Source organism: Prinia subflava, chromosome 8, assembly GCF_021018805.1.
Source record: "Prinia subflava isolate CZ2003 ecotype Zambia chromosome 8, Cam_Psub_1.2, whole genome shotgun sequence".
NCBI classification, from domain to species: Eukaryota; Metazoa; Chordata; class Aves; order Passeriformes; family Cisticolidae; genus Prinia; species Prinia subflava.
Genome location: NC_086254.1, coordinates 15756739 through 15774171, shown reverse-complemented (window position 1 = coordinate 15774171; position 17433 = coordinate 15756739). Strand labels below are relative to the sequence as shown.

The window sequence follows — 17433 nt, the reverse complement described above, 5'->3', positions numbered from 1 at the left end:
AAAAAAGGGAGGAAATCCTGTGGAAGAAAGGGAGAAAATCCTTTGGGAAAAAGGGAGAGAATCCCATGGAAAAAATTCCCCTCTCTCAGTCCCACTGGGCTCAGCCCTGGAGGGTTCCTCCCTTCCACATCTGCAAGGGAAAAGCTTCAGAAGAGTGGAGAGAACACACACACGACTAAGGAGAAATCTAGAATTTATTATCCAACATTCCAAGTGTTTATTATCCAACATTCCAGAACAAAGATTCTCTCCTTAAAGTGCTTTTTCCTTTATTAAAATGAGCAACTTGTGCCGGGGCTGTTCCGCGCGTCCTTCCCAGGCTCTGCTGGGTTTGCAGCAGGTCTGGAGAAGAACAATTCACGCCCGGGAGCCTCGAGCAGGGAGGAGATTCCTGGGAATCGTCCACGCCAAACTTCCTCCAAAACCATCGCGGCTGCTGCGGGGAGCCCCCGGCAGCTCCGGCTGCTGCCCACGCTCCCCGTGCCCACCTCTGCCCTGCCACAGGATCCGGGAGCCGTTCTGGGATTTGCTGCTGGGGAGGGGAGCTGGAGGCTGGGAGGGCGCTGGGAGGTGCCGGCAGCGCTCGGGGCTGGGTTCCAGAGCAGGGGCGGGGTGTGCGGGCAGGACGGGCTGAGGGCTCCAGGGGATCAGTCCTGCTGCACCCGGAACGTCTCGTAGTCCTCCGGGATGGTGTCTGAGGGTTACAGCAAGGACGGATCAGGGCAGGAGCAGCAGGGAGGGATGGACTGGGTGCTGTTTGCTGCCCCGTTCCCGTGGCTGTGCAGGGGCAGGAAAATGGAGGAGAATTCCAGATCTCCTTCCCAACTCACCGTTGCAGCGGTAGCGGAGGTTGGACCAGATGATGTTCTCCTGGGAGAAGCAGAACACCCCGAGGCGCCCCCCTCTCATGGTGGTGTCCAGGACAACCCCGGTGTCTGCCACGACCTCGGGGCCTTCGTAGAACCGAGCCCTGCAGGGAACAGGGCAGGAGCTCCTGGGATGCTCCATCCAGGGAGGCTGGAGCAGCCTGGGACGGGGGGAGTGTCCCTGCCCAGGGAGGAGCTCCCTTCCACACCGTGCCGGGGCTCCCTGAGGCTGCGTTTCCTGCCCGAGGCTCACCTGATGTAGCCGACCTGGGGCCGGTGCTGCAGGAACCAGCGGTAGGAGGTCTTGTCCTTCCAGCCGGAATTCCGGGGATCCTTCCAGAGCAGCTTCACCTGGTCCGTGGTGTCCCCCGTGTGCCACAGGGAATTCCTCAGGTACTCCCCAGGGCCCGTTTTGGATTTCACTGCCTGGGACAGAGCAGAGCCTGGTCAGTGCGTGCAGACAGGACTCAGCAGAGCTGCTCATCCCAGGGCAAAACTCCCCCAGGAATTCCTTCTGCAGGGTCCCTTCACCTTCAGCTGGATGCCCGGCTCCGCCACGGCCCGGAAGGGGTTTGCCTGCCAGTACGTCTGCTCCATCTGCTTCCACATCACCACGTAGAAGCTGGAGCTGTCCTGGTAGCCGAAGATGAAGCCGGCGTAGTCGTCGTCCGTGGCCGTGTTGACGTGGAAGGTGCCCTCGAAGTCGACGCCGTTGAAGGCCGTGTACCCTGTCAGGGCAGCAGGACAGAGCCAGGACTCAGCACAAAACTGAGCCAGGGCTCAGCTGGGCAGGAGGATTGTGCCAGGGGGAATCGGGGCTCTGTGCACTACAGGAGCAGTGGATGGAGTCACTGAGGAGTGGCTGGGGAAAGCTGCAGCGAGTGATGATTGCGCAGAGGGAAATTCCTCACCTACAGCCAGGCCGGGGTCGCTGTTCATGGTCTGGACAATCTCCATGCCCTGGGAAAGAGGAATTGTGACTCCTTAGTGCAATTCCAGACACACCAAATTCCCTCCTGCGCTGCTCCAGGGCTGCAGCTCCGGGATTTGGGCACTGCAGAACCACGGAGCCCCTCAGGGGAACCCTGCAGGGCCGTTCCCAGCTGAGCTGGCCCCACCTGGTTGAGGACGATCCAGTTGGGGTCGATCTGAGCGTCCCCCTCGGGGTCCAGCACCACGGTCTGGAAGGCCCTGAAGTCTGTGAGCGTCACCTGCGCGTTCTCGGGGCAGACGTCGATCCTGTCGATCACCATGTCCCTGTCGAAGTCGTCCTCACACAGGTTCCCCACGCCGTCCCCTGGGCACCAGGAGGAGGAGGAGGAGGAGGAAGGAGCCTGGAGCAGCAGCTCCTGCCCTGGGTTTGCTCAGCCTCGGGCAGCGCCAGGGGCAGCTGAGGCTGCCAAGGCACTGGGACACCCCGAGGAGCTGCAGGGAAACCTGGAGGCTCCTCCTGCTGGCAGAGAAACCCCTCGAACCCCCTCGAACCCCCTCGAACCCCAGGCACTTCTGGGAGAGAGAACCTGACCCCAAACACGATCCCAAATGTGATCTCAAACATGATCCTAAACATGATCCTAAACCTGATCCCAAACATCATCCTAAATCTGATCCCAAGCCTGGCCCCAAACCTGACCCCAAACATGATCCCAAATGTGATCTCAAACCTGATCCTAAACATGATCCTAAACCTGATCCCAAACATCATCCTAAATCTGATCCCAAGCCTGATCCTAAATGTGATCCCAAGCCTGATCCCAAGCCTGGCCCCAAACCTGACCCCAAACATGACCCCAAACATGATCCCAAGCCTGACCCTAAGCCTGATCCCAAGCCTGGCCCCAAACCCAATCCTGACGTTGGCACTGTGGCCCTCTGCAAGTGCCACAGGCCTGGCTCGAGTCAGTCCCCAGCAAACCCCAATTCCTGCGGCTTCCAGAGCTGGGAGCGCCCCCAGGAGCCCCCCAGGAGCCCCCCAGGAGCCCCCAGGAGCCCCCAGGGCTGCCCCCAGGAGCCCCCAGGGCTGCCCCCAGGAGCCCCCAGGGCTGCCCCCTCACCATCCGAGTCCTCCTGGCCGGGGTTGGGCACCAGCCTGCAGTTATCGGGCCCGGGCGGGCGGAAGTCGGGGATGCCGTCGTCGTCATCGTCATCGTCGCATTCGTCGCCGCGGCCGTCACCGTCCGTGTCCACCTGCGAGCTGTTGGGCACTGTGGGGCAGTTGTCCCGCGAGTCCTGGTGCCCGTCGCCGTCGCTGGGGAGAGGGGACAGGGACAGTCACCCACGGGCGCTCCCCGGGGCTGCAGCAGCAGGACTGGGGGGTTTCAGCCTTCCCGGTGCTTTTGTCACACCGAGGATGGGCTGGGAGTGCTCCTGCTGGAGGGCGAGGACAGCTCTGGGGCTGGGCCTCGCCTCCTGTGGTCACTGTTGTGAGGTCTGAGGGGAATTCCACCTCTACACCTCCGTTTTTAACAGGGTAAGGCCAAGCCAGGCTGTCACGGCCCTTTGGTCCTTTCATCCCCAGGATTTCATGCAAATCAACAGAATTGTGAGGTTTTGCTGCTCACCTGTCCTGGTTGGTGTCACAGACATCCCCCACCAGATCGTGGTCAGTGTCTTTCTAGAAAAATAAATGGAGAATAATTTAAATTTTCCAGAGAAAAGGCAAGAGAGAGAACCAAGAGCTGCCAACAGCAGAAGAGTTTCTGTGGGGTATTTTGGGGGGAATTCTCAGCAATTCCAGCAGTGGGACAGGGCAGGAGGGGAGAGCCCAGAGTGCCAAAATTCCTCCTTGGCTGGTGTCTGCTCCAGAGGGAATTCCCTTTTGTGCCCGGGGAGGGTGGCAGCTGGCAGTGTCACCTGGGCAGTGTCACCCGGGCAGTGTCACCTGGGCAGTGTCACCTGGGCGGTGACACAGGGTGACAGCAATGCCCGCCCTGGGGGCTCTGTACCTGGTCAGGGTTGCTGAGGGTGGGGCAGCTGTCACAGGCGTCCCCCACGCCGTCCCCGTCGCTGTCCCTCTGGTCGGGGTTGGGCACCCTCCTGCAGTTGTCCATGGGGTTTTTGATCCCTGGAAAACAGGGAAGGGAATCCATGGATAAAGCAACGATGTCAGGATTTGGGGGCGGTGCTCGCTGGGATTTTGTGCCAGCCGGGATCAGCTCGGTGTCCAAAGCCACCCCAGGGCCAGCCCTGCCTCTCCCAGCTCCAGCCGGGAGCCGCTGGGACCTCGAATATTCCCAATTTTCTCCCTTCAGACGCAGCACAGGCAGTCAGGAGGGGCTGGCTGTGACTGTGGACGATAACAACGATCCCAGCCCCGGCTGTGAGCAGCGGCTCCGCCCTGCCGGGCTCGGGGACACGGGCACCGCCCGCTTTGTCACCCCCGGCGCGGGGGACACGGGGCCGGCCCGGGCCGTGCCCGCTCTCACCGGGCCGTGCCCGCTCTCACCGTCGCCGTCCATGTCGTCGTCGCACTCGTCGCCGCGGCCGTCGCCGTCGATGTCCCTCTGGTCGTTGTTCTTCACCTGCCGGCAGTTGTCGCACGCGTCCCCGAAGTTGTCCCTGTCCTGGTTGCGCTGGTCCGCGTTCCTCGTGTACACGCAGTTGTCCTGCGGGGAGGGGACACGGTGGGGACACCGGCACTGTCCCCGGGCGGGGCCCGCTCCCGACAGGCCCGGGACAGGCTCGGGACAGGCCCGGGACAGGCTCGGGACAGGCTCGGGACAGGCTCGGGACAGGCTCGGGACAGGAGCCTCGGGGGGAGGGAGCGGCCCGAGGCTTCTCAGCCTCTTTGGGATCCTCGGAGCTCCCACAGAGGCCACGCTGGGACCGTGGAATTCCCAGTGGGACCCCTAAATTCCTACTGGGAACTCTGAAATCACACTGGGACCCCTAAATTCCAATTTGGATCTCTGAATTCCCACCGAGACCTCTGAATTCACACTAGGATCTCTGAATTCCCAGTGGGACACCTGAATTCCTACTGCCACCCCTGAATTCACACTGAGACCTCAGAATTCCCCCCGGGACCCCTGAATCCCCCTGGGACCCCTGAATCCCCCCGGGACCCCTGAATCCCCCTGGGACCCCTGCACTCCCCCCGGGACCCCTGCATTTCCCCTGGGACCCTGCACTACCCCCGGGACCCCTGAATCCCCCGTGGGACTCCTGCACTCCCCCCGGGACCCCTGAATCCCCCGTGGGACTCCTGCACTCCCCCCGGGACCCCTGAATCCCCCGTGGGACTCCTGCACTCCCCCCGGGACCCCTGAATCCCCCCGGGACCCCTGAATCCCCCGTGGGACTCCTGCACTCCCCCCGGGACCCCTGAATCCCCCCTGGGACCCCTGAATCCCCCCGGGACCCCTGAATCCCCCCGGGACCCTGCACTCCCCCTGCAGGCGCCGCTGCCCTGCAGGAGCCCCGGAGGGCAGCGGGGCCGAACCTCAGCGTTGGGGATCCCGTCGCCGTCGGCGTCGTCGTCGCAGGCGTCCCCGATGCCGTCCCTGTCCGCGTCCTCCTGGCCCGAGTTGGGCACGGTCACGCAGTTGTCCTGTCGGGAGAGACACGGGGACATGGGGACAGCTCTGGGGGTCCCAGCAGCACCCTGAGCCTGGAGTGACATTCCCGGGTTTCCCGGGGAGCGGGAGCCGCCGTGCCCTCCTCACCTTGCGGCATTTCTTGTCGGAGCAGCGCTGCTTCTCGTCGGGGACGCCGTCGATGTCCGTGTCCTTCCCGCACACGTAGCCGTTCCCTGCCCAGCCCACCAGGCACTGCAACAACACCGGATCAGCCCCCGAAATCCGAGGGTTTACGAGAGAAACGCTGCACACCCAGGGCTGTGAAACGCCCGGAGGCGTCTCTGGAACCGCTCGGACCCGGCTCTGACACCGGGAGGGGCAGCAGGAGCTGGCTCGGAGGTCGCCCAGTGGATTCTCCCCGCTCAGCTCCAGGGAACTCCGTGCCCGGAAAAAACAAAAGCCCCAAACAGCGGGAACGGCGCAGAGGAGCTGAGGGGACACGGACGAGCAGGGAGGGCTCGGGAAGGGCGCTCTCCAGGAGAGGGCAGTGGCAGACCCGGAGAGGAGCGCGGGGTGAGGGAGCGGGGAGAGAACGGGAACGGGAACGGGGAGAGAACGGGAACGGGAACGGGGAGAGAGCGGGAACGGGAACGGGAACGGGAACGGGGAGAGAGCGGGAACGGGGAGAGAGAGGGAACGGGAACGGGGAGAGAGCGGGAACGGGGAGAGAACGGGAACGGGAACGGGGAGAGAGCGGGAACGGGGAGAGAGCGGGAACGGGAACGGGGAGAGAGCGGGAACGGGAACGGGAACGGGGAGAGAGCGGGAACGGGGAGAGAACGGGAACGGGAACGGGGAGAGAGCGGGAACGGGGAGAGAGAGGGAACGGGAACGGGGAGAGAGCGGGAACGGGGAGAGAGAGGAACGGGGGGCGGGCAGCCCGACCCGGTCCCGGGGAGTTTGGGATCGCAGCAGACCCCGGGGCAGGAGGGCGGGAGCAGACCCCGATCGCGGGGGAATCAGAGCAGACCCCGACTGCTGGACCAGACCCAAACCCCGGGGCGGGGTCGGACCGGAGCGTGGGACCCGACCCCAATCTCGGGAGGGCGGGACCGACCCCAGCCGCGGGGAAATTGGGATTAAATCCAAATCGCAGGAGGGTCAGAGCAGACCCCAAGCAGTCTCGGGAGGGTGGGACCGGACCCAAATCCCGGCAGGGTCAGGCCAGACCCAAACCTCCCAGAGCGGTGGGATCAGACCCCAATCCCGGCAGGGTGCCCGCCCCGGTGCCCGCACCTGGCAGGACAGGGAGCCGTCCCTCTCCACGATGCACTCGGCTTTCTCGTGGCACGGGCTGATCTCGCCGTTGGGGCAGCGCCGTGTCCCCGGCGCCGTCTGGCTCCGGCAGCCGCTGATCTGGTCGCCCACAAAGCCCGGCTTGCAGGCCCCGCATTTGTAGGAGCCCTGCGGGGAAAACGGGCACGGACTCGAAGGCAAATCCCGGCAAATCTCGGCTGCAGCCCTTCCTCGGGACACCCCCCGCCATCCCAGGGTCTGGGACACTGCCAGGGATCTTCTCTGGGAATTCCAGCCCGGCCAGGAATTCCTTCCCAGTCTCCCCTCTGGCAGTGGAAGCCATTCCCTGTGTCCTGTCCCTCTGTCCCTTGTCCCCAGTCCCTCCCCAGCTCTCCTGGAGCCCTTCAGGCCCTGGCAGGGGCTCTGAGCTCTCCCTGGAGCCTTCTCCTCTCCAGGTGAGCACCCCCAGGTGTCCCAGCCTGGCTCCAGAGGGGCTCCAGCCCTCGGATCCCCTCCCCAGCCCTTGGATCCCCTCCCCAGCCCTCGGATCCCCTCCCCAGCCCTGGATTTACCCGGGTGTTGATGCAGATGGAGTTGGGGACGCAGTTCGTGGCAGCCCCGGTCTCGCACTCGTTGATGTCGGTGCACACCTGGCCGGGGGAACGGGACACGCCCTCACCTGCACTGCACCTGCCCGGGGTTCGGGCAGGGCCAGGGGCAGAGCCCTGGCACACCGCACTAGCCCGGGACTAGTCAGCTTTCCTGCTGACAAGCTGGAGGCAGATCCCAGCAGGACTCCAGACCTCTCTCCAGAGTCAATCCCATGGCCAGCCCCCAATTCCCAATGTCACGTGGGTGACAATTATCCCTAAAAACCCCAATCAGCCCAGGCTGTTGGGATTTTTCCTCTGCCTGGAGCTGTCAGAGAAGCCGGGAGGGGATGGCAGCAGCGGTGTGAGCTCTTCTGTGTCCCAGCAGGAGGAATTCCCATTCCCACTCCCATTCCCACTCCCACTCCCACTTCTATTCCCATTCCCACTCCCATTCCCACTCCCACTCCCACTTCTATTCCCATTCCCACTCCCATTCCCATTCCCACTCCCATTCCCACTCCCGTTCCCATTCCCATTCCCATTCCCGTTCCCATCCCTGGGCTGCCCCCACAGCCCCAGAGGTGCTCCCTGCTCTGCCCAGCCCCACTCTGGCTCTGGGGCGCAGCTGCCAGGACACCCTGGGCGCTCTCCTGTCCCTGCATCCCCACCAACACACGGGATCACGGAATCCCAAAACTGCTCGGGTTGGGAGGGACCTTTAATCACCCCATTCCCACTTCCAAGGGCACCTTCCACTATCCCAAACTGGCCTGGGACACTTCCAGGGACGGGAACTCCCTCCCAGCCCTTTCCCACCCTCCCTTCCCCCTTCAGCAATCACCACCCCGCCCTTCCCTCCTGCAGCCCTCTCAGCCAGGAGGGGATCCCCGGCTCCCGAGGGACACGGAGGGGAGGGGGATCCCCGGAGGGAATTCCCGGCTCCCCAGGGACGCAGAGGGGAGGGAATCCCCGAGGGAATCCCCGGCTCCCGAGGGACACAGAGGGGATCCCCGGCTCCCCAGGGACACAGCGGGGATCCCCGGCTCCCGAGGGACACAGAGGGGATCCCCGGCTCCCGAGGGACACAGAGGGGATCCCCGGCTCCCCAGGGACACAGAGGGGATCCCCGGCTCCCCAGGGACACAGAGGGGATCCCCGGCTCCCGAGGGACACAGAGGGGATCCCCGGCTCCCCAGGGACGCGGAGGGAATTCCCGGCTCCCGAGGGACACAGAGGGGATCCCCGGCTCCCCAGGGACACGGAGGGGATCCCCGGCTCCCCAGGGACGCGGAGCCCTCCTCACCTGCTTGTTGGCCCTGGCGAAGGCCATGCCCACCCCCTCCAGCGGCGGCCCGGTGAAGCCGGGCGGGCAGGGGTCGCAGCGGAAGCCGGGGTTGGTGTTGATGCACTGGACTTTGGGGAAGCAGGGGTTGGCATTGCACTGCAACAAGAGAGACCGTGCCAGGCTGTGCCAGGGGCAGCGCCAGCCCCGGGGCATGGCCAGCTCGGGGGGTTTAGTTTTAAAGGAAGATAAAATGGCACAGAAGTTCCTCCCCCAGCTCGGGCGTCCCCCTGGGTTGCAATAGAACAAAGGCGCTGATTTCAGCTCTGGTTCTGCTCAGCCCGGGCAGGGAGCTGCCCCCGCCTCTGCTTTTCCCTCCTGGAATCCTCAGAGCCCAGGGAGCTGCCCCCGCCTCTGCTTTTCCCTCCTGGAATCCTCAGAGCCCAGGGAGCTGCACAATTCCTCACCCCGGCCTTGAAACACAACGCCAGTTTTGTTCACCTCTCCCTTTCCAAAATTGCTCCGAATGCTTTGCTTCCTCCAACACTTCATTATTTTCCCCGGGTTTTTGTGCTCAGGAGTACAGTGGATCCCATGTTTTGGACCCACAATCCCAAAACCTCCCATGGAGGCCTCCAGCAGGTTTTTAAATTGAAATGCAATTGAGGTTCTGCACGAGTGGGATAATCAAGCTTAGGGACGTGGTTTGGGAAGCACAGGACTCAGGAGCCTGACAAAAAAATCCATGGATGAGCAGAGCTTTGCACACACACAGAGCTTAAAATTGGTGGAATGCCATATTTCCTAAAAAAAGAGAAAATTTCCTAAAAGAAATACACAGTATCTGCCCAGCAAGGTTTGATTTAGGGGCAGAAACAAAGCCCCGTGGTTAAGATTTGCTGTCTCAAGGATTATTTGGGAAGCGTTTGATCCCATCCCACACCTAATAAATCTCATTTCTAGCAGCTCCTCAGCACAGGAGGCGCCTCCGGTGCTCCGAACTCCTCTCCCCGTGTGGCACAAACCCTCGGGATTTATTCTGCCGGGAGAAATCCCGACTGGACCAGGGCAGAGCCGGGCACAGAATTCCAGCAGGAATTCCGTCCTCTGCCGGGCAGGGATGCCCATCTCCCGCGGGCTGCGGGGCTCTCCCTGCCAAGCACAAGGGGGTCCCGGCGGGGCAGGGGTCCGGGCTGTCCCGGGTGGGTCCGGGCTGTCCCGGGGTGTGTCCGGGCTGTCCCGGGTGGGTCCGGGCTGTCCCGGGTGGGTCCGGGCTGTCCCGGGGGGGTTTCCGGGCTGTCCCGGGGCAGGGTCCGGGCTGTCCCGGGGTGGGTCCGGGCTGTCCCGGGAGGGGTCCGGGCTGTCCCGGGTGGGTCCGGGCTGTCCCGGGAGGGGTCCGGGCTGTCCCGGGTGTGTCCGGGCTGTCCCGGGGGTGGGTCTGGGCTGTCCCAGGTGGGGTCCGGGCTGTCCCGGGTGGGTCTGGGCTGTCCCGGGGGTGGGTCCGGGCTGTCCCGGGTGGGTCCGGGCTGTCCCGGGAGGGCTCCGGGCTGTCCCGGGGGTGGGTCCGGGCTGTCCCAGGAGGGGTCCGGGCTGTCCCGGGCGGGCTCCGGGCTGTCCCGGGTGGGTCCGGGCTGTCCCGGGAGGGGTCCGGGCTGTCCCGGGGGTGGGTCCGGGCTGTCCCGGGAGGGGTCCGGGCTGTCCCGGGTGTGTCCGGGCTGTCCTGAGTGGGTTCAGGCTGTCCCGGGGCAGGGTCCGGGCTGTCCCGGGAGGGCTCCGGGCTGTCCCAATGGGGGTCCGGGCTGTCCCGGGTGGGTCCGGGCTGTCCCGGGAGGGCTCCGGGCTGTCCCGGGTGGGTCCGGGCTGTCCCGGGGTGTGTCCGGGCTGTCCCGGGCAGGGTCCGGGCTGTCCCGGGTGTGTCCGGGCTGTCCCGGGGGTGGGTCCGGGCTGTCCCGGGGGTGTGTCCGGGCTGTCCCGGGAGGGCTCCGGGCTGTCCCAATGGGGGTCCGGGCTGTCCCGGGTGGGCCCGGGCCGTCCCGGGGGGTTACCTCGTTGATGTCGGTGCAGTGGGTGCCGTTGCCGGTGTAGCCGGCGGGGCAGGGCCCGCAGCGGAAGGCGCCGCCGCTCTCGGTGCACGGCACGCCCGGGAAGCAGGGGCTGGGCACGCAGCGGTTGAACTGGGTCATGGTGATCACCGGGCCCGTCACCTCCGGCCGCATCCCTGCGGGGCGGGGAGGGTCACGACAGGGCGCCAGGGCCACCAAGGGGTGTCCCAGGGCCACCAGGACAACCTGGGGTGTCCCAGGGCCACCAGAACAACCTGGGGTGTCCCAGAGCCACCGCGGGGTGTCCCAAAGCCACCGCGGGGTGTCCCAAAGCCATCAGCTCAGGTCTGGAGTGTCCCAGAGCCACCGCGGGGTGTCCCAAAGCCACCACGGGGTGTCCCAAAGCCACCAGAACAACCTGGATTATCCCAGTGCCACCACAAGGTGTCCCAGAGCCACCAGCTCAGCTCTGGGGTGTCCCGGGGCCACCACTGGGTGTCCCAGAGTCACCGTGGGGTGTCCCAGAGCCCCAGCACGCCCTGAGGGGACAGCAGGGCACTCACCGCAGGCGTCGCACTCCATGACCGTGTTCTTCAGGAATGTGATCTCCTTGATCTGCAAGGGAACAGCGGCCGGGCTGAGGGACTGGATCTGAGGGATCTGAGCCAGGCTGGGATTGGGATCTGAGGGATCTGAGCCAGGCTGGGATTTGGATCTGAGGGATCTGAGCCAGGCCGGGATTTGGATCTGAGGAATCTGAGCCGGGGCTGGGATTTGGATCCGAGGGATCTGAGCCAGGCTGGGATTGGGATCTGAGGGATCTGAGCCAGGCAGGGATTTGGATCTGAGGGATCTGAGCCGGGCAGGGATTTGGATCTGAGGGATCTGAGCCGGGATTTGGATCCGAGGGATCTGAGCCGGGATTTGGATCCGAGGGATCTGAGCTGGGGCAGGGATCTGGATCCGGGGGTCCCCGGGCCAGCAGAACACCACGGCTGGGCCTGCTCAGCTCCCAGCCAGCAGCACTGGCCCCAAAATCAGGGAATTCCCTGGAATTTGGGGGGTTCATCCTTGGGATTCCCTGGAATCTGGGGGGGTTCATCCTTGGGATTCCCTGGAATCTGGGGGGTTCATCCTTGGGATTCACTCCCTGGGAACTCAGGGAGTTCATCCTTGGGATTCTTTCTCTGGAATCAGGGGAGTTCATCCTTGGGATTTATTCTCTGGAATTTGGGGGGTTCATCCTTGGGATTCATTCCCTGGAATTTGGGGGGTTCATCCTTTGGATTCATTCCCTGGGCAGTTCCCACAGTTGCCCCCATGAAGGAATTACCACCTCATTTTTCCACTAGGAAGGACTTCGGGGTGGTGTTGCTGAGAAAAACATGGATTTAAAAAAAAAAATCTAAAGAAATTAAATTATAAAATTAAATTAAATTAAATGAGTAAAAATAAAATAAAGAAAAAATTAAAATAAAGAAAAAAATAAAATAAAGTTAAATAAAATAAATAACAATTGGCAAGAAGGGCAAAGAACAACCAGGAAAATCTGCTGGAAGGGAGCACTGGAATGAGCGCTGGAGGCTGCCAGGAGCCCTGGCTGCCCTGATTCCCAAAAAACACTGGGTTTTTATGCAGGGCTGGAATGTGAGAGGAGCAGCACTCCGGCCTCTCCCTGCCTCTGGAATCCCTCAGCTCCCACCTGGAGCAGCAGCAGAATGGAACCTTTCTGTCCCCTCTGCTTCAAATCCTGCTTAAAACAAGGAAAGAGTATTCCAAATTCCCGAAAAAAACCCCTGCTGGAGCCAGGAGGGATTTTAGGATTCAAACAACATCAGAGGGAATGCAGAGTTCCATGGGAGCTCCCTCCCAGGACCACAAAAAAAGGGTTGCAAGGGCTCCTCCAGCTCCCAAATTTGGCCTCTCCTCTGATCTCCTGAGCCCACAAACCCAAGGAAAAAGTGGATTTGTTTTCCCAGTTAAACCCACCCTGCCACATCCCTGTTTTCAGGGCTCACCCTCCAGCTTTGCTGGGGAATTTGGGAATTCAAAGGAACTTCCTGTGATGCCAACTCTGATTTTTCAACTTGAGTCCCTCAAGTTGAGTTTTTTCCCAGCTTGAAGGGATTTTTCCACCTCGTTTTTTTTTTCAGTTTGAAAGGGGTTTTTTTACCCTGAAGGTTTTTCCCAGCTTGAAGGGTTTTTTTCAACTGGAAATTTGTCCCAACTTGAAGGGGTTTTTTTTACCTTGAAGTTTTTCCCAACTTGAAGGGGTTTTTTTCAACTGGAATTTTATCCCAACTTGAAGGGGTTTTCCCCAATTTCACCTCCCAGTTACAAACCACCTCTGCCTTCTGTCCTGTAGCAATAATCTGCTGCTCTCTCCACACAGGAAGCGGGGAATTCCCAGAGCTCAGGAAATCAGGATTTAGGCCCAGGAAGAGCTCCCCAATTCCAGAGGGAGCAGGGAATTCCCAGAGCTCAGGAAATCAGGATTTAGGCCCAGGAAGAGCTCCCCAATTCCAGAACAGCAGGGAATTCCCAGAGCTCAGGAAATCAGGAATTAGGCCCAGGAAGCAACTCCTCAATTCTAGAGGGAGCAGGGAATTCCCAGAGCTCAGGAAATCAGGATTTAGGCCCAGGAAGAGCTCCCCAATTCCAGAACAGCAGGGAATTCCCAGAGCTCAGGAAATCAGGATTTAGGCCCAGGAAGAGCTCCCCAATTCCAGAACAGCAGGGAATTCCCAGAGCTCAGGAAATCAGGAATTAGGCCCAGGAAGCAGCTCCCCAATTCCAGAATAGCAGGGAATTCCCAGAGCTCAGGAAATCAGGAATTAGGCCCAGGAAGAGCTCCCCAATTCCAGAGGGAGCAGGGAATTCCCAGACCTCAGGAAATCAGGAATTGGGCCCAGGAAGCAGCTCCCCAATTCCAGAGGGAGCAGGGAATTCCCAGAGCTCAGGGAATCAGGAATTAGGCCCAGGAAGAGCTCCCCACTTCCAGAATAGCAGGGAATTCCCAGAGCTCAGGAAATCAGGATTTAGGCCCAGGAAGCAGCTCCCCAGTTCCAGAGGGAGCAGGGAATTCCCAGAGCTCAGGGAATCAGGAATTAGGCCCAGGAAGCAGCTCCCCAATTCCAGAATAGCAGGGAATTCCCAGACCTCAGGAAAACAGGAATTAGGATTTTTTCACCCACCTGCTGCTTCAGCAAATCCCGAACTTCCAGCAGCACCCTGTTGGTTTCCCTCATTTCTTGCAGCATTTCTGGCCCGACCTCTCCTCCTAAAAAAACCAAAAAAAGCCAAAATTATTGGGAAAATGCCAGAGGATCCCAGGTTTATCATCCCAGTGACTGAACAATGGAATATTCGGTGTTCAGCCTCAGCCCCAGGAGGTTTTGGCTGGGATTTGGGGGATGCAGGGAGCAGCTCCGGGCTGGCCCAGCGGGATCTCCCCTGGCACAGCCCCTGAATCCATTTGGGAAGGGATTTGGTGCCAAAAGCAGCAAATCCGGGATTTGCTGGGAAAAGCTCCGTGCCCAGGGCTGGGACAGGGCCCGGCAGCTCCTGCCTGCTCTCACCTGCTCCCAGGGAATTCCCGGGGTTCCTGCTGAAGGCCGGATCTCTGCGGGCGGCGGCGCTTTGGAGGGGCCGGCTGGGATCTTTGGGATACAAAGGACACGGGGGGCTCATCCAGGGGAAAATCGGGAATTCTGGGGGGTCAGGAGGAGCTCCAGGGGAAAATCAGGAATTCTGGAGGGTCAGGAGGAGCTCCAGAGGAAATTTGGGAATGCTGGGGGGTCAGGAGCAGCTCCAGGGGAAAATCAGGAATTCTGGAGGGTCAGGAGGAGCTCCAGAGGAAATTTGGGAATGCTGGGGGGTCAGGAGCAGCTCCAGGGGAAAATCAGGAATTCTGGAGGGTCAGGAGGAGCTCCAGAGGAAATTTGGGAATGCTGGGGGGTCAGGAGCAGCTCCAGGGGAAAATCACGAATCCAGGGAATTCTAGAAGGTCAGGAGCAGCTCCAGAGGAAAATCAGGATTTATGGAAGGTCGGGAGAAGCTCCAAATGAAAAATCAGGAATTCTGGAGGATCAGGATGAGTTCCAGGGGAAAATCAGGATTTATGGAGGGTCCGGATGAGCTCCAGGGGAAAATCAGGAATTCTGGAAGGTCGGGATGAGCTCCAGAGGAAAATCAGGAATGCTGGGGGGTCGGGATGAGCTCCAGGGGAAAATCAGGAATGCTGGGGGGTCGGGATGAGCTCCAGGGGAAAATCAGGAATTCTGGAGGGTCGGGATGAGCTCCAGGGGAAATTCAGGAATTCTGGAGGGTCAGGAGCAGCTCCAGAGGAAAATCAGGAATTCTGGAGGGTCGGGATGAGCTCCAGGGGAAAATCAGGAATTCTGGAGGGTCGGGATGAGCTCCAGGGGAAAATCAGGATTTATGGAGGGTCGGGATGAGCTCCAGAGGAAAATCAGGAATTCTGGAGGGTCGGGAGCAGCTCCCAAACCCAGCCAGGGAAGGGATCCCGGTTATTCCCCATAATTTGGGATTTGGGGATCACAGGGTCCCTTTGGGATGGGGGGAAAATCTGGGATGTGCCCAAGGAGGCAGGGATGGTTCTGGAATTTGGGGATTTTCAGGGATAATTCAGTAGTGAGAAGTTAACTGGACATGGAGTTTAATTCAGGAATTCTCCCAAAATCCCAGCATCAAATTCCTCGTTGGCCATGAGGATGTACAACCTGTTTTCTCAATTTTTCTCCCTAATTTCTCAATTTTTCCTATAATTTCTCATTTTATTCCTATAATTTCTCTATTTTTTCCCTCTAATTTCTCATTTTTTCCCTCTAATTTCTCTATTTCCCCCTATAATTTCTCCATTTTCCCCCTATAATTTCTCACATTTTTCCCATATTTTCTCTATTTTTCCCATAATTTCCTTTTTTCCCCTCTAATTTTTCCATTCCCCCTCTAATTTCTCTATTTTTTTCCCCCATAATTTCTCGATTTTCCCCCAGATTTGTCAATCCCCTGACAGAGCCCACACCTCACCTACAGCAAAGAGAAAACCAGGAATAAATCCCACAAAAATCCCTCTGTGTGTCCAGGGTGGAAATTCCAGCTGGAATTTGGGCTCTGAGCAGGGAGAATTTCCCTAAATTTATTTAAATTTAAATTTATTTAAATTTATCCCTAATTATTGGGAGAAATTCCCAAAATTTATTTGATTTAACAAAATATTCCTCATTTCCACAACGAGTCCGGGAACCTCGTGGATCTTCCCAAAAAAGAATTAAAAAATAAGATTTGGTGAATATTTGGAAATTCTCCAGGGAATTTGGGATTGGGAATAAATTGGATTCCCACAAATCCTCCTGGAGGTGAGAATTCCCCAAAACCTGGAGTGGGATTTGTTCATTTTTAGAGGTCCCTGAGCAGAAATTCCAAGGATGTGCTGGGATTTTTGGGGTTTTTTTTTCATTTAAATCAGATGGAAAATTCAGATTAATGCAAAGTGTCTCTGGAAGCTCTTCACAAAAATATTTTCCTTAAAAAAAGCTTCACCCCTCAGGAGGAAAATTGGGAAAAAAGAAAATCCAGTGAAGCCTTTTCCTACAAAACCCCCTCAGAATTTTCAGGCTGCAGCTGAAACTTCCCCTCTCATGCTCAGAGCAGCCCAAAAAAACCCTCAAAAATCAGAATTGAATCAGAGTTAAACCAGAGTTAAATCAGAGTTAAATCTGAATTAAATCAGAGTTAAATCAGAGCTAAATCAGAGTTAAATCCGAGTTAAATCAGCTTTAAATCTGAATTAAATCAGCATTGAATAGAGTTAAATCAGAGTTAAATCAGGGTTAAATCAGCATTAAATCAGAATTGAATCAGAATTGAATCAGAGTTAAATCAGAATTAAATCAGAGTTAAATCTGAATTAAATCAGAGCTAAATCAGAGTTAAATCAGAATTAAATCTGAATTAAATCAGCATTGAATAGAGTTAAATCAGAGTTAAATCAGAGTTAAATCAGAATTAAATCAGAATTAAATCCAAGTTAAATCCGAGTTAAATGAGAATTAAATTAGCATTAAATCAGAGTTAAATCAGCATTGAATCAGTTAAATGAGCATAAAATCAGCATTAAATCAGAATTAAATCAGAGGTAAACCAGCATTAAATCAGAGTTAAATGAGCATAAAACCAGCATTAAATCAGAGGTAAATCAGCACTAAATCAGAGTTAATCCGAGTTAAATCCGAGTTAAATCCGAGTTAAATGAGAATTAAATAAGCATTAAATTAGCATTAAACCAGAGTTAAATCAGAGTTAAATCAGCATTAAATCAGAGTTAAATGAGCATAAAATCAGCATTAAATCCGCATTAAATCAGAGGTAAACCAGCACTAAATCAGAGGTAAACCAGCATTAAACCAGCATTAAATCCGAATTAAATCCGGATTAAACCGGAATGAGAGCCCTCACCGATCCTTCTCTGCTGACACCAGGAGAGGGGACAGGAGAGGAGCAGGAGCAGAAGCAGGGCCGGGCTCATCTCGGGCCGGGGCCGGGGCCGGGCTGTCCCTGTCCCTGTCCCTGTCCCTGTCCCTGTCCCTGTCCCTGTCCCTGTCCCTGTCCCTGTCCCTGCCGGGCTTTTCCTGTCCCTGTCCCTGCCGGGCTGTCGCTGTCCCTGTCCCTGTCCCTGCCGGGCTTTTCCTGTCCCTGTCCCTGCCGGGCTGTCGCTGTCCCTGTCCCTGTCCCTGCCGGGCTGTTCCTGTCCCTGTCCCTGCCGGGCTGTCCCTGTCCCTGCCGGGCTTTTCCTGTCCCTGTCCCTGCCGGGTT

At 58.6% G+C, this 17433-nt stretch overlaps 1 protein-coding gene across 2 annotated transcripts; it reads right to left on the bottom strand.

Annotated features, from left to right (window-relative positions):
* Positions 1–179: 179 nt before the first annotated feature.
* Positions 180–17399, bottom strand: COMP (cartilage oligomeric matrix protein). Of its 2 annotated transcripts, XM_063403430.1 has the most exons (20): positions 17077–17399; positions 14175–14255; positions 13791–13876; positions 11160–11211; positions 10600–10772; positions 8576–8713; positions 7252–7329; positions 6680–6847; positions 5531–5635; positions 5308–5415; positions 4312–4471; positions 3812–3930; positions 3428–3480; positions 2921–3114; positions 1985–2163; positions 1778–1826; positions 1398–1594; positions 1120–1292; positions 831–970; positions 180–694 (listed from the first exon to the last, which is right to left on the bottom strand). In XM_063403430.1, the coding sequence occupies exons 1-20, from the start codon at positions 17144–17146 to the stop codon at positions 648–650; spliced, it is 2370 nt and encodes a 789-aa protein (XP_063259500.1). In that variant the 5' UTR covers positions 17147–17399; the 3' UTR covers positions 180–647. The 2 variants fall into 2 exon arrangements, with proteins under 2 accessions (XP_063259500.1, XP_063259499.1); XM_063403429.1 differs by lacking the exon at positions 14175–14255 and having other exon boundaries at positions 181–694; positions 17077–17397.
* Between the last annotated feature and the right edge of the window lie 34 nt (positions 17400–17433).

Coding starts and splice junctions, on each gene's coding strand:
- COMP (XM_063403430.1), bottom strand. CDS start 17,146: ATGAGCCCGGCCCTGCTTCTGCTCCTGCTCCTCTCCTGTCCCCTCTCC. Junction 4,472..5,307: donor ACGGGATCCCCAACGCTGAG/GTTCGGCCCCGC, acceptor CCCTCCCCGCAG/GACAACTGCGTGTACACGAG. Junction 3,931..4,311: donor CGACGACATGGACGGCGACG/GTGAGAGCGGGC, acceptor CCTGTTTTCCAG/GGATCAAAAACCCCATGGAC.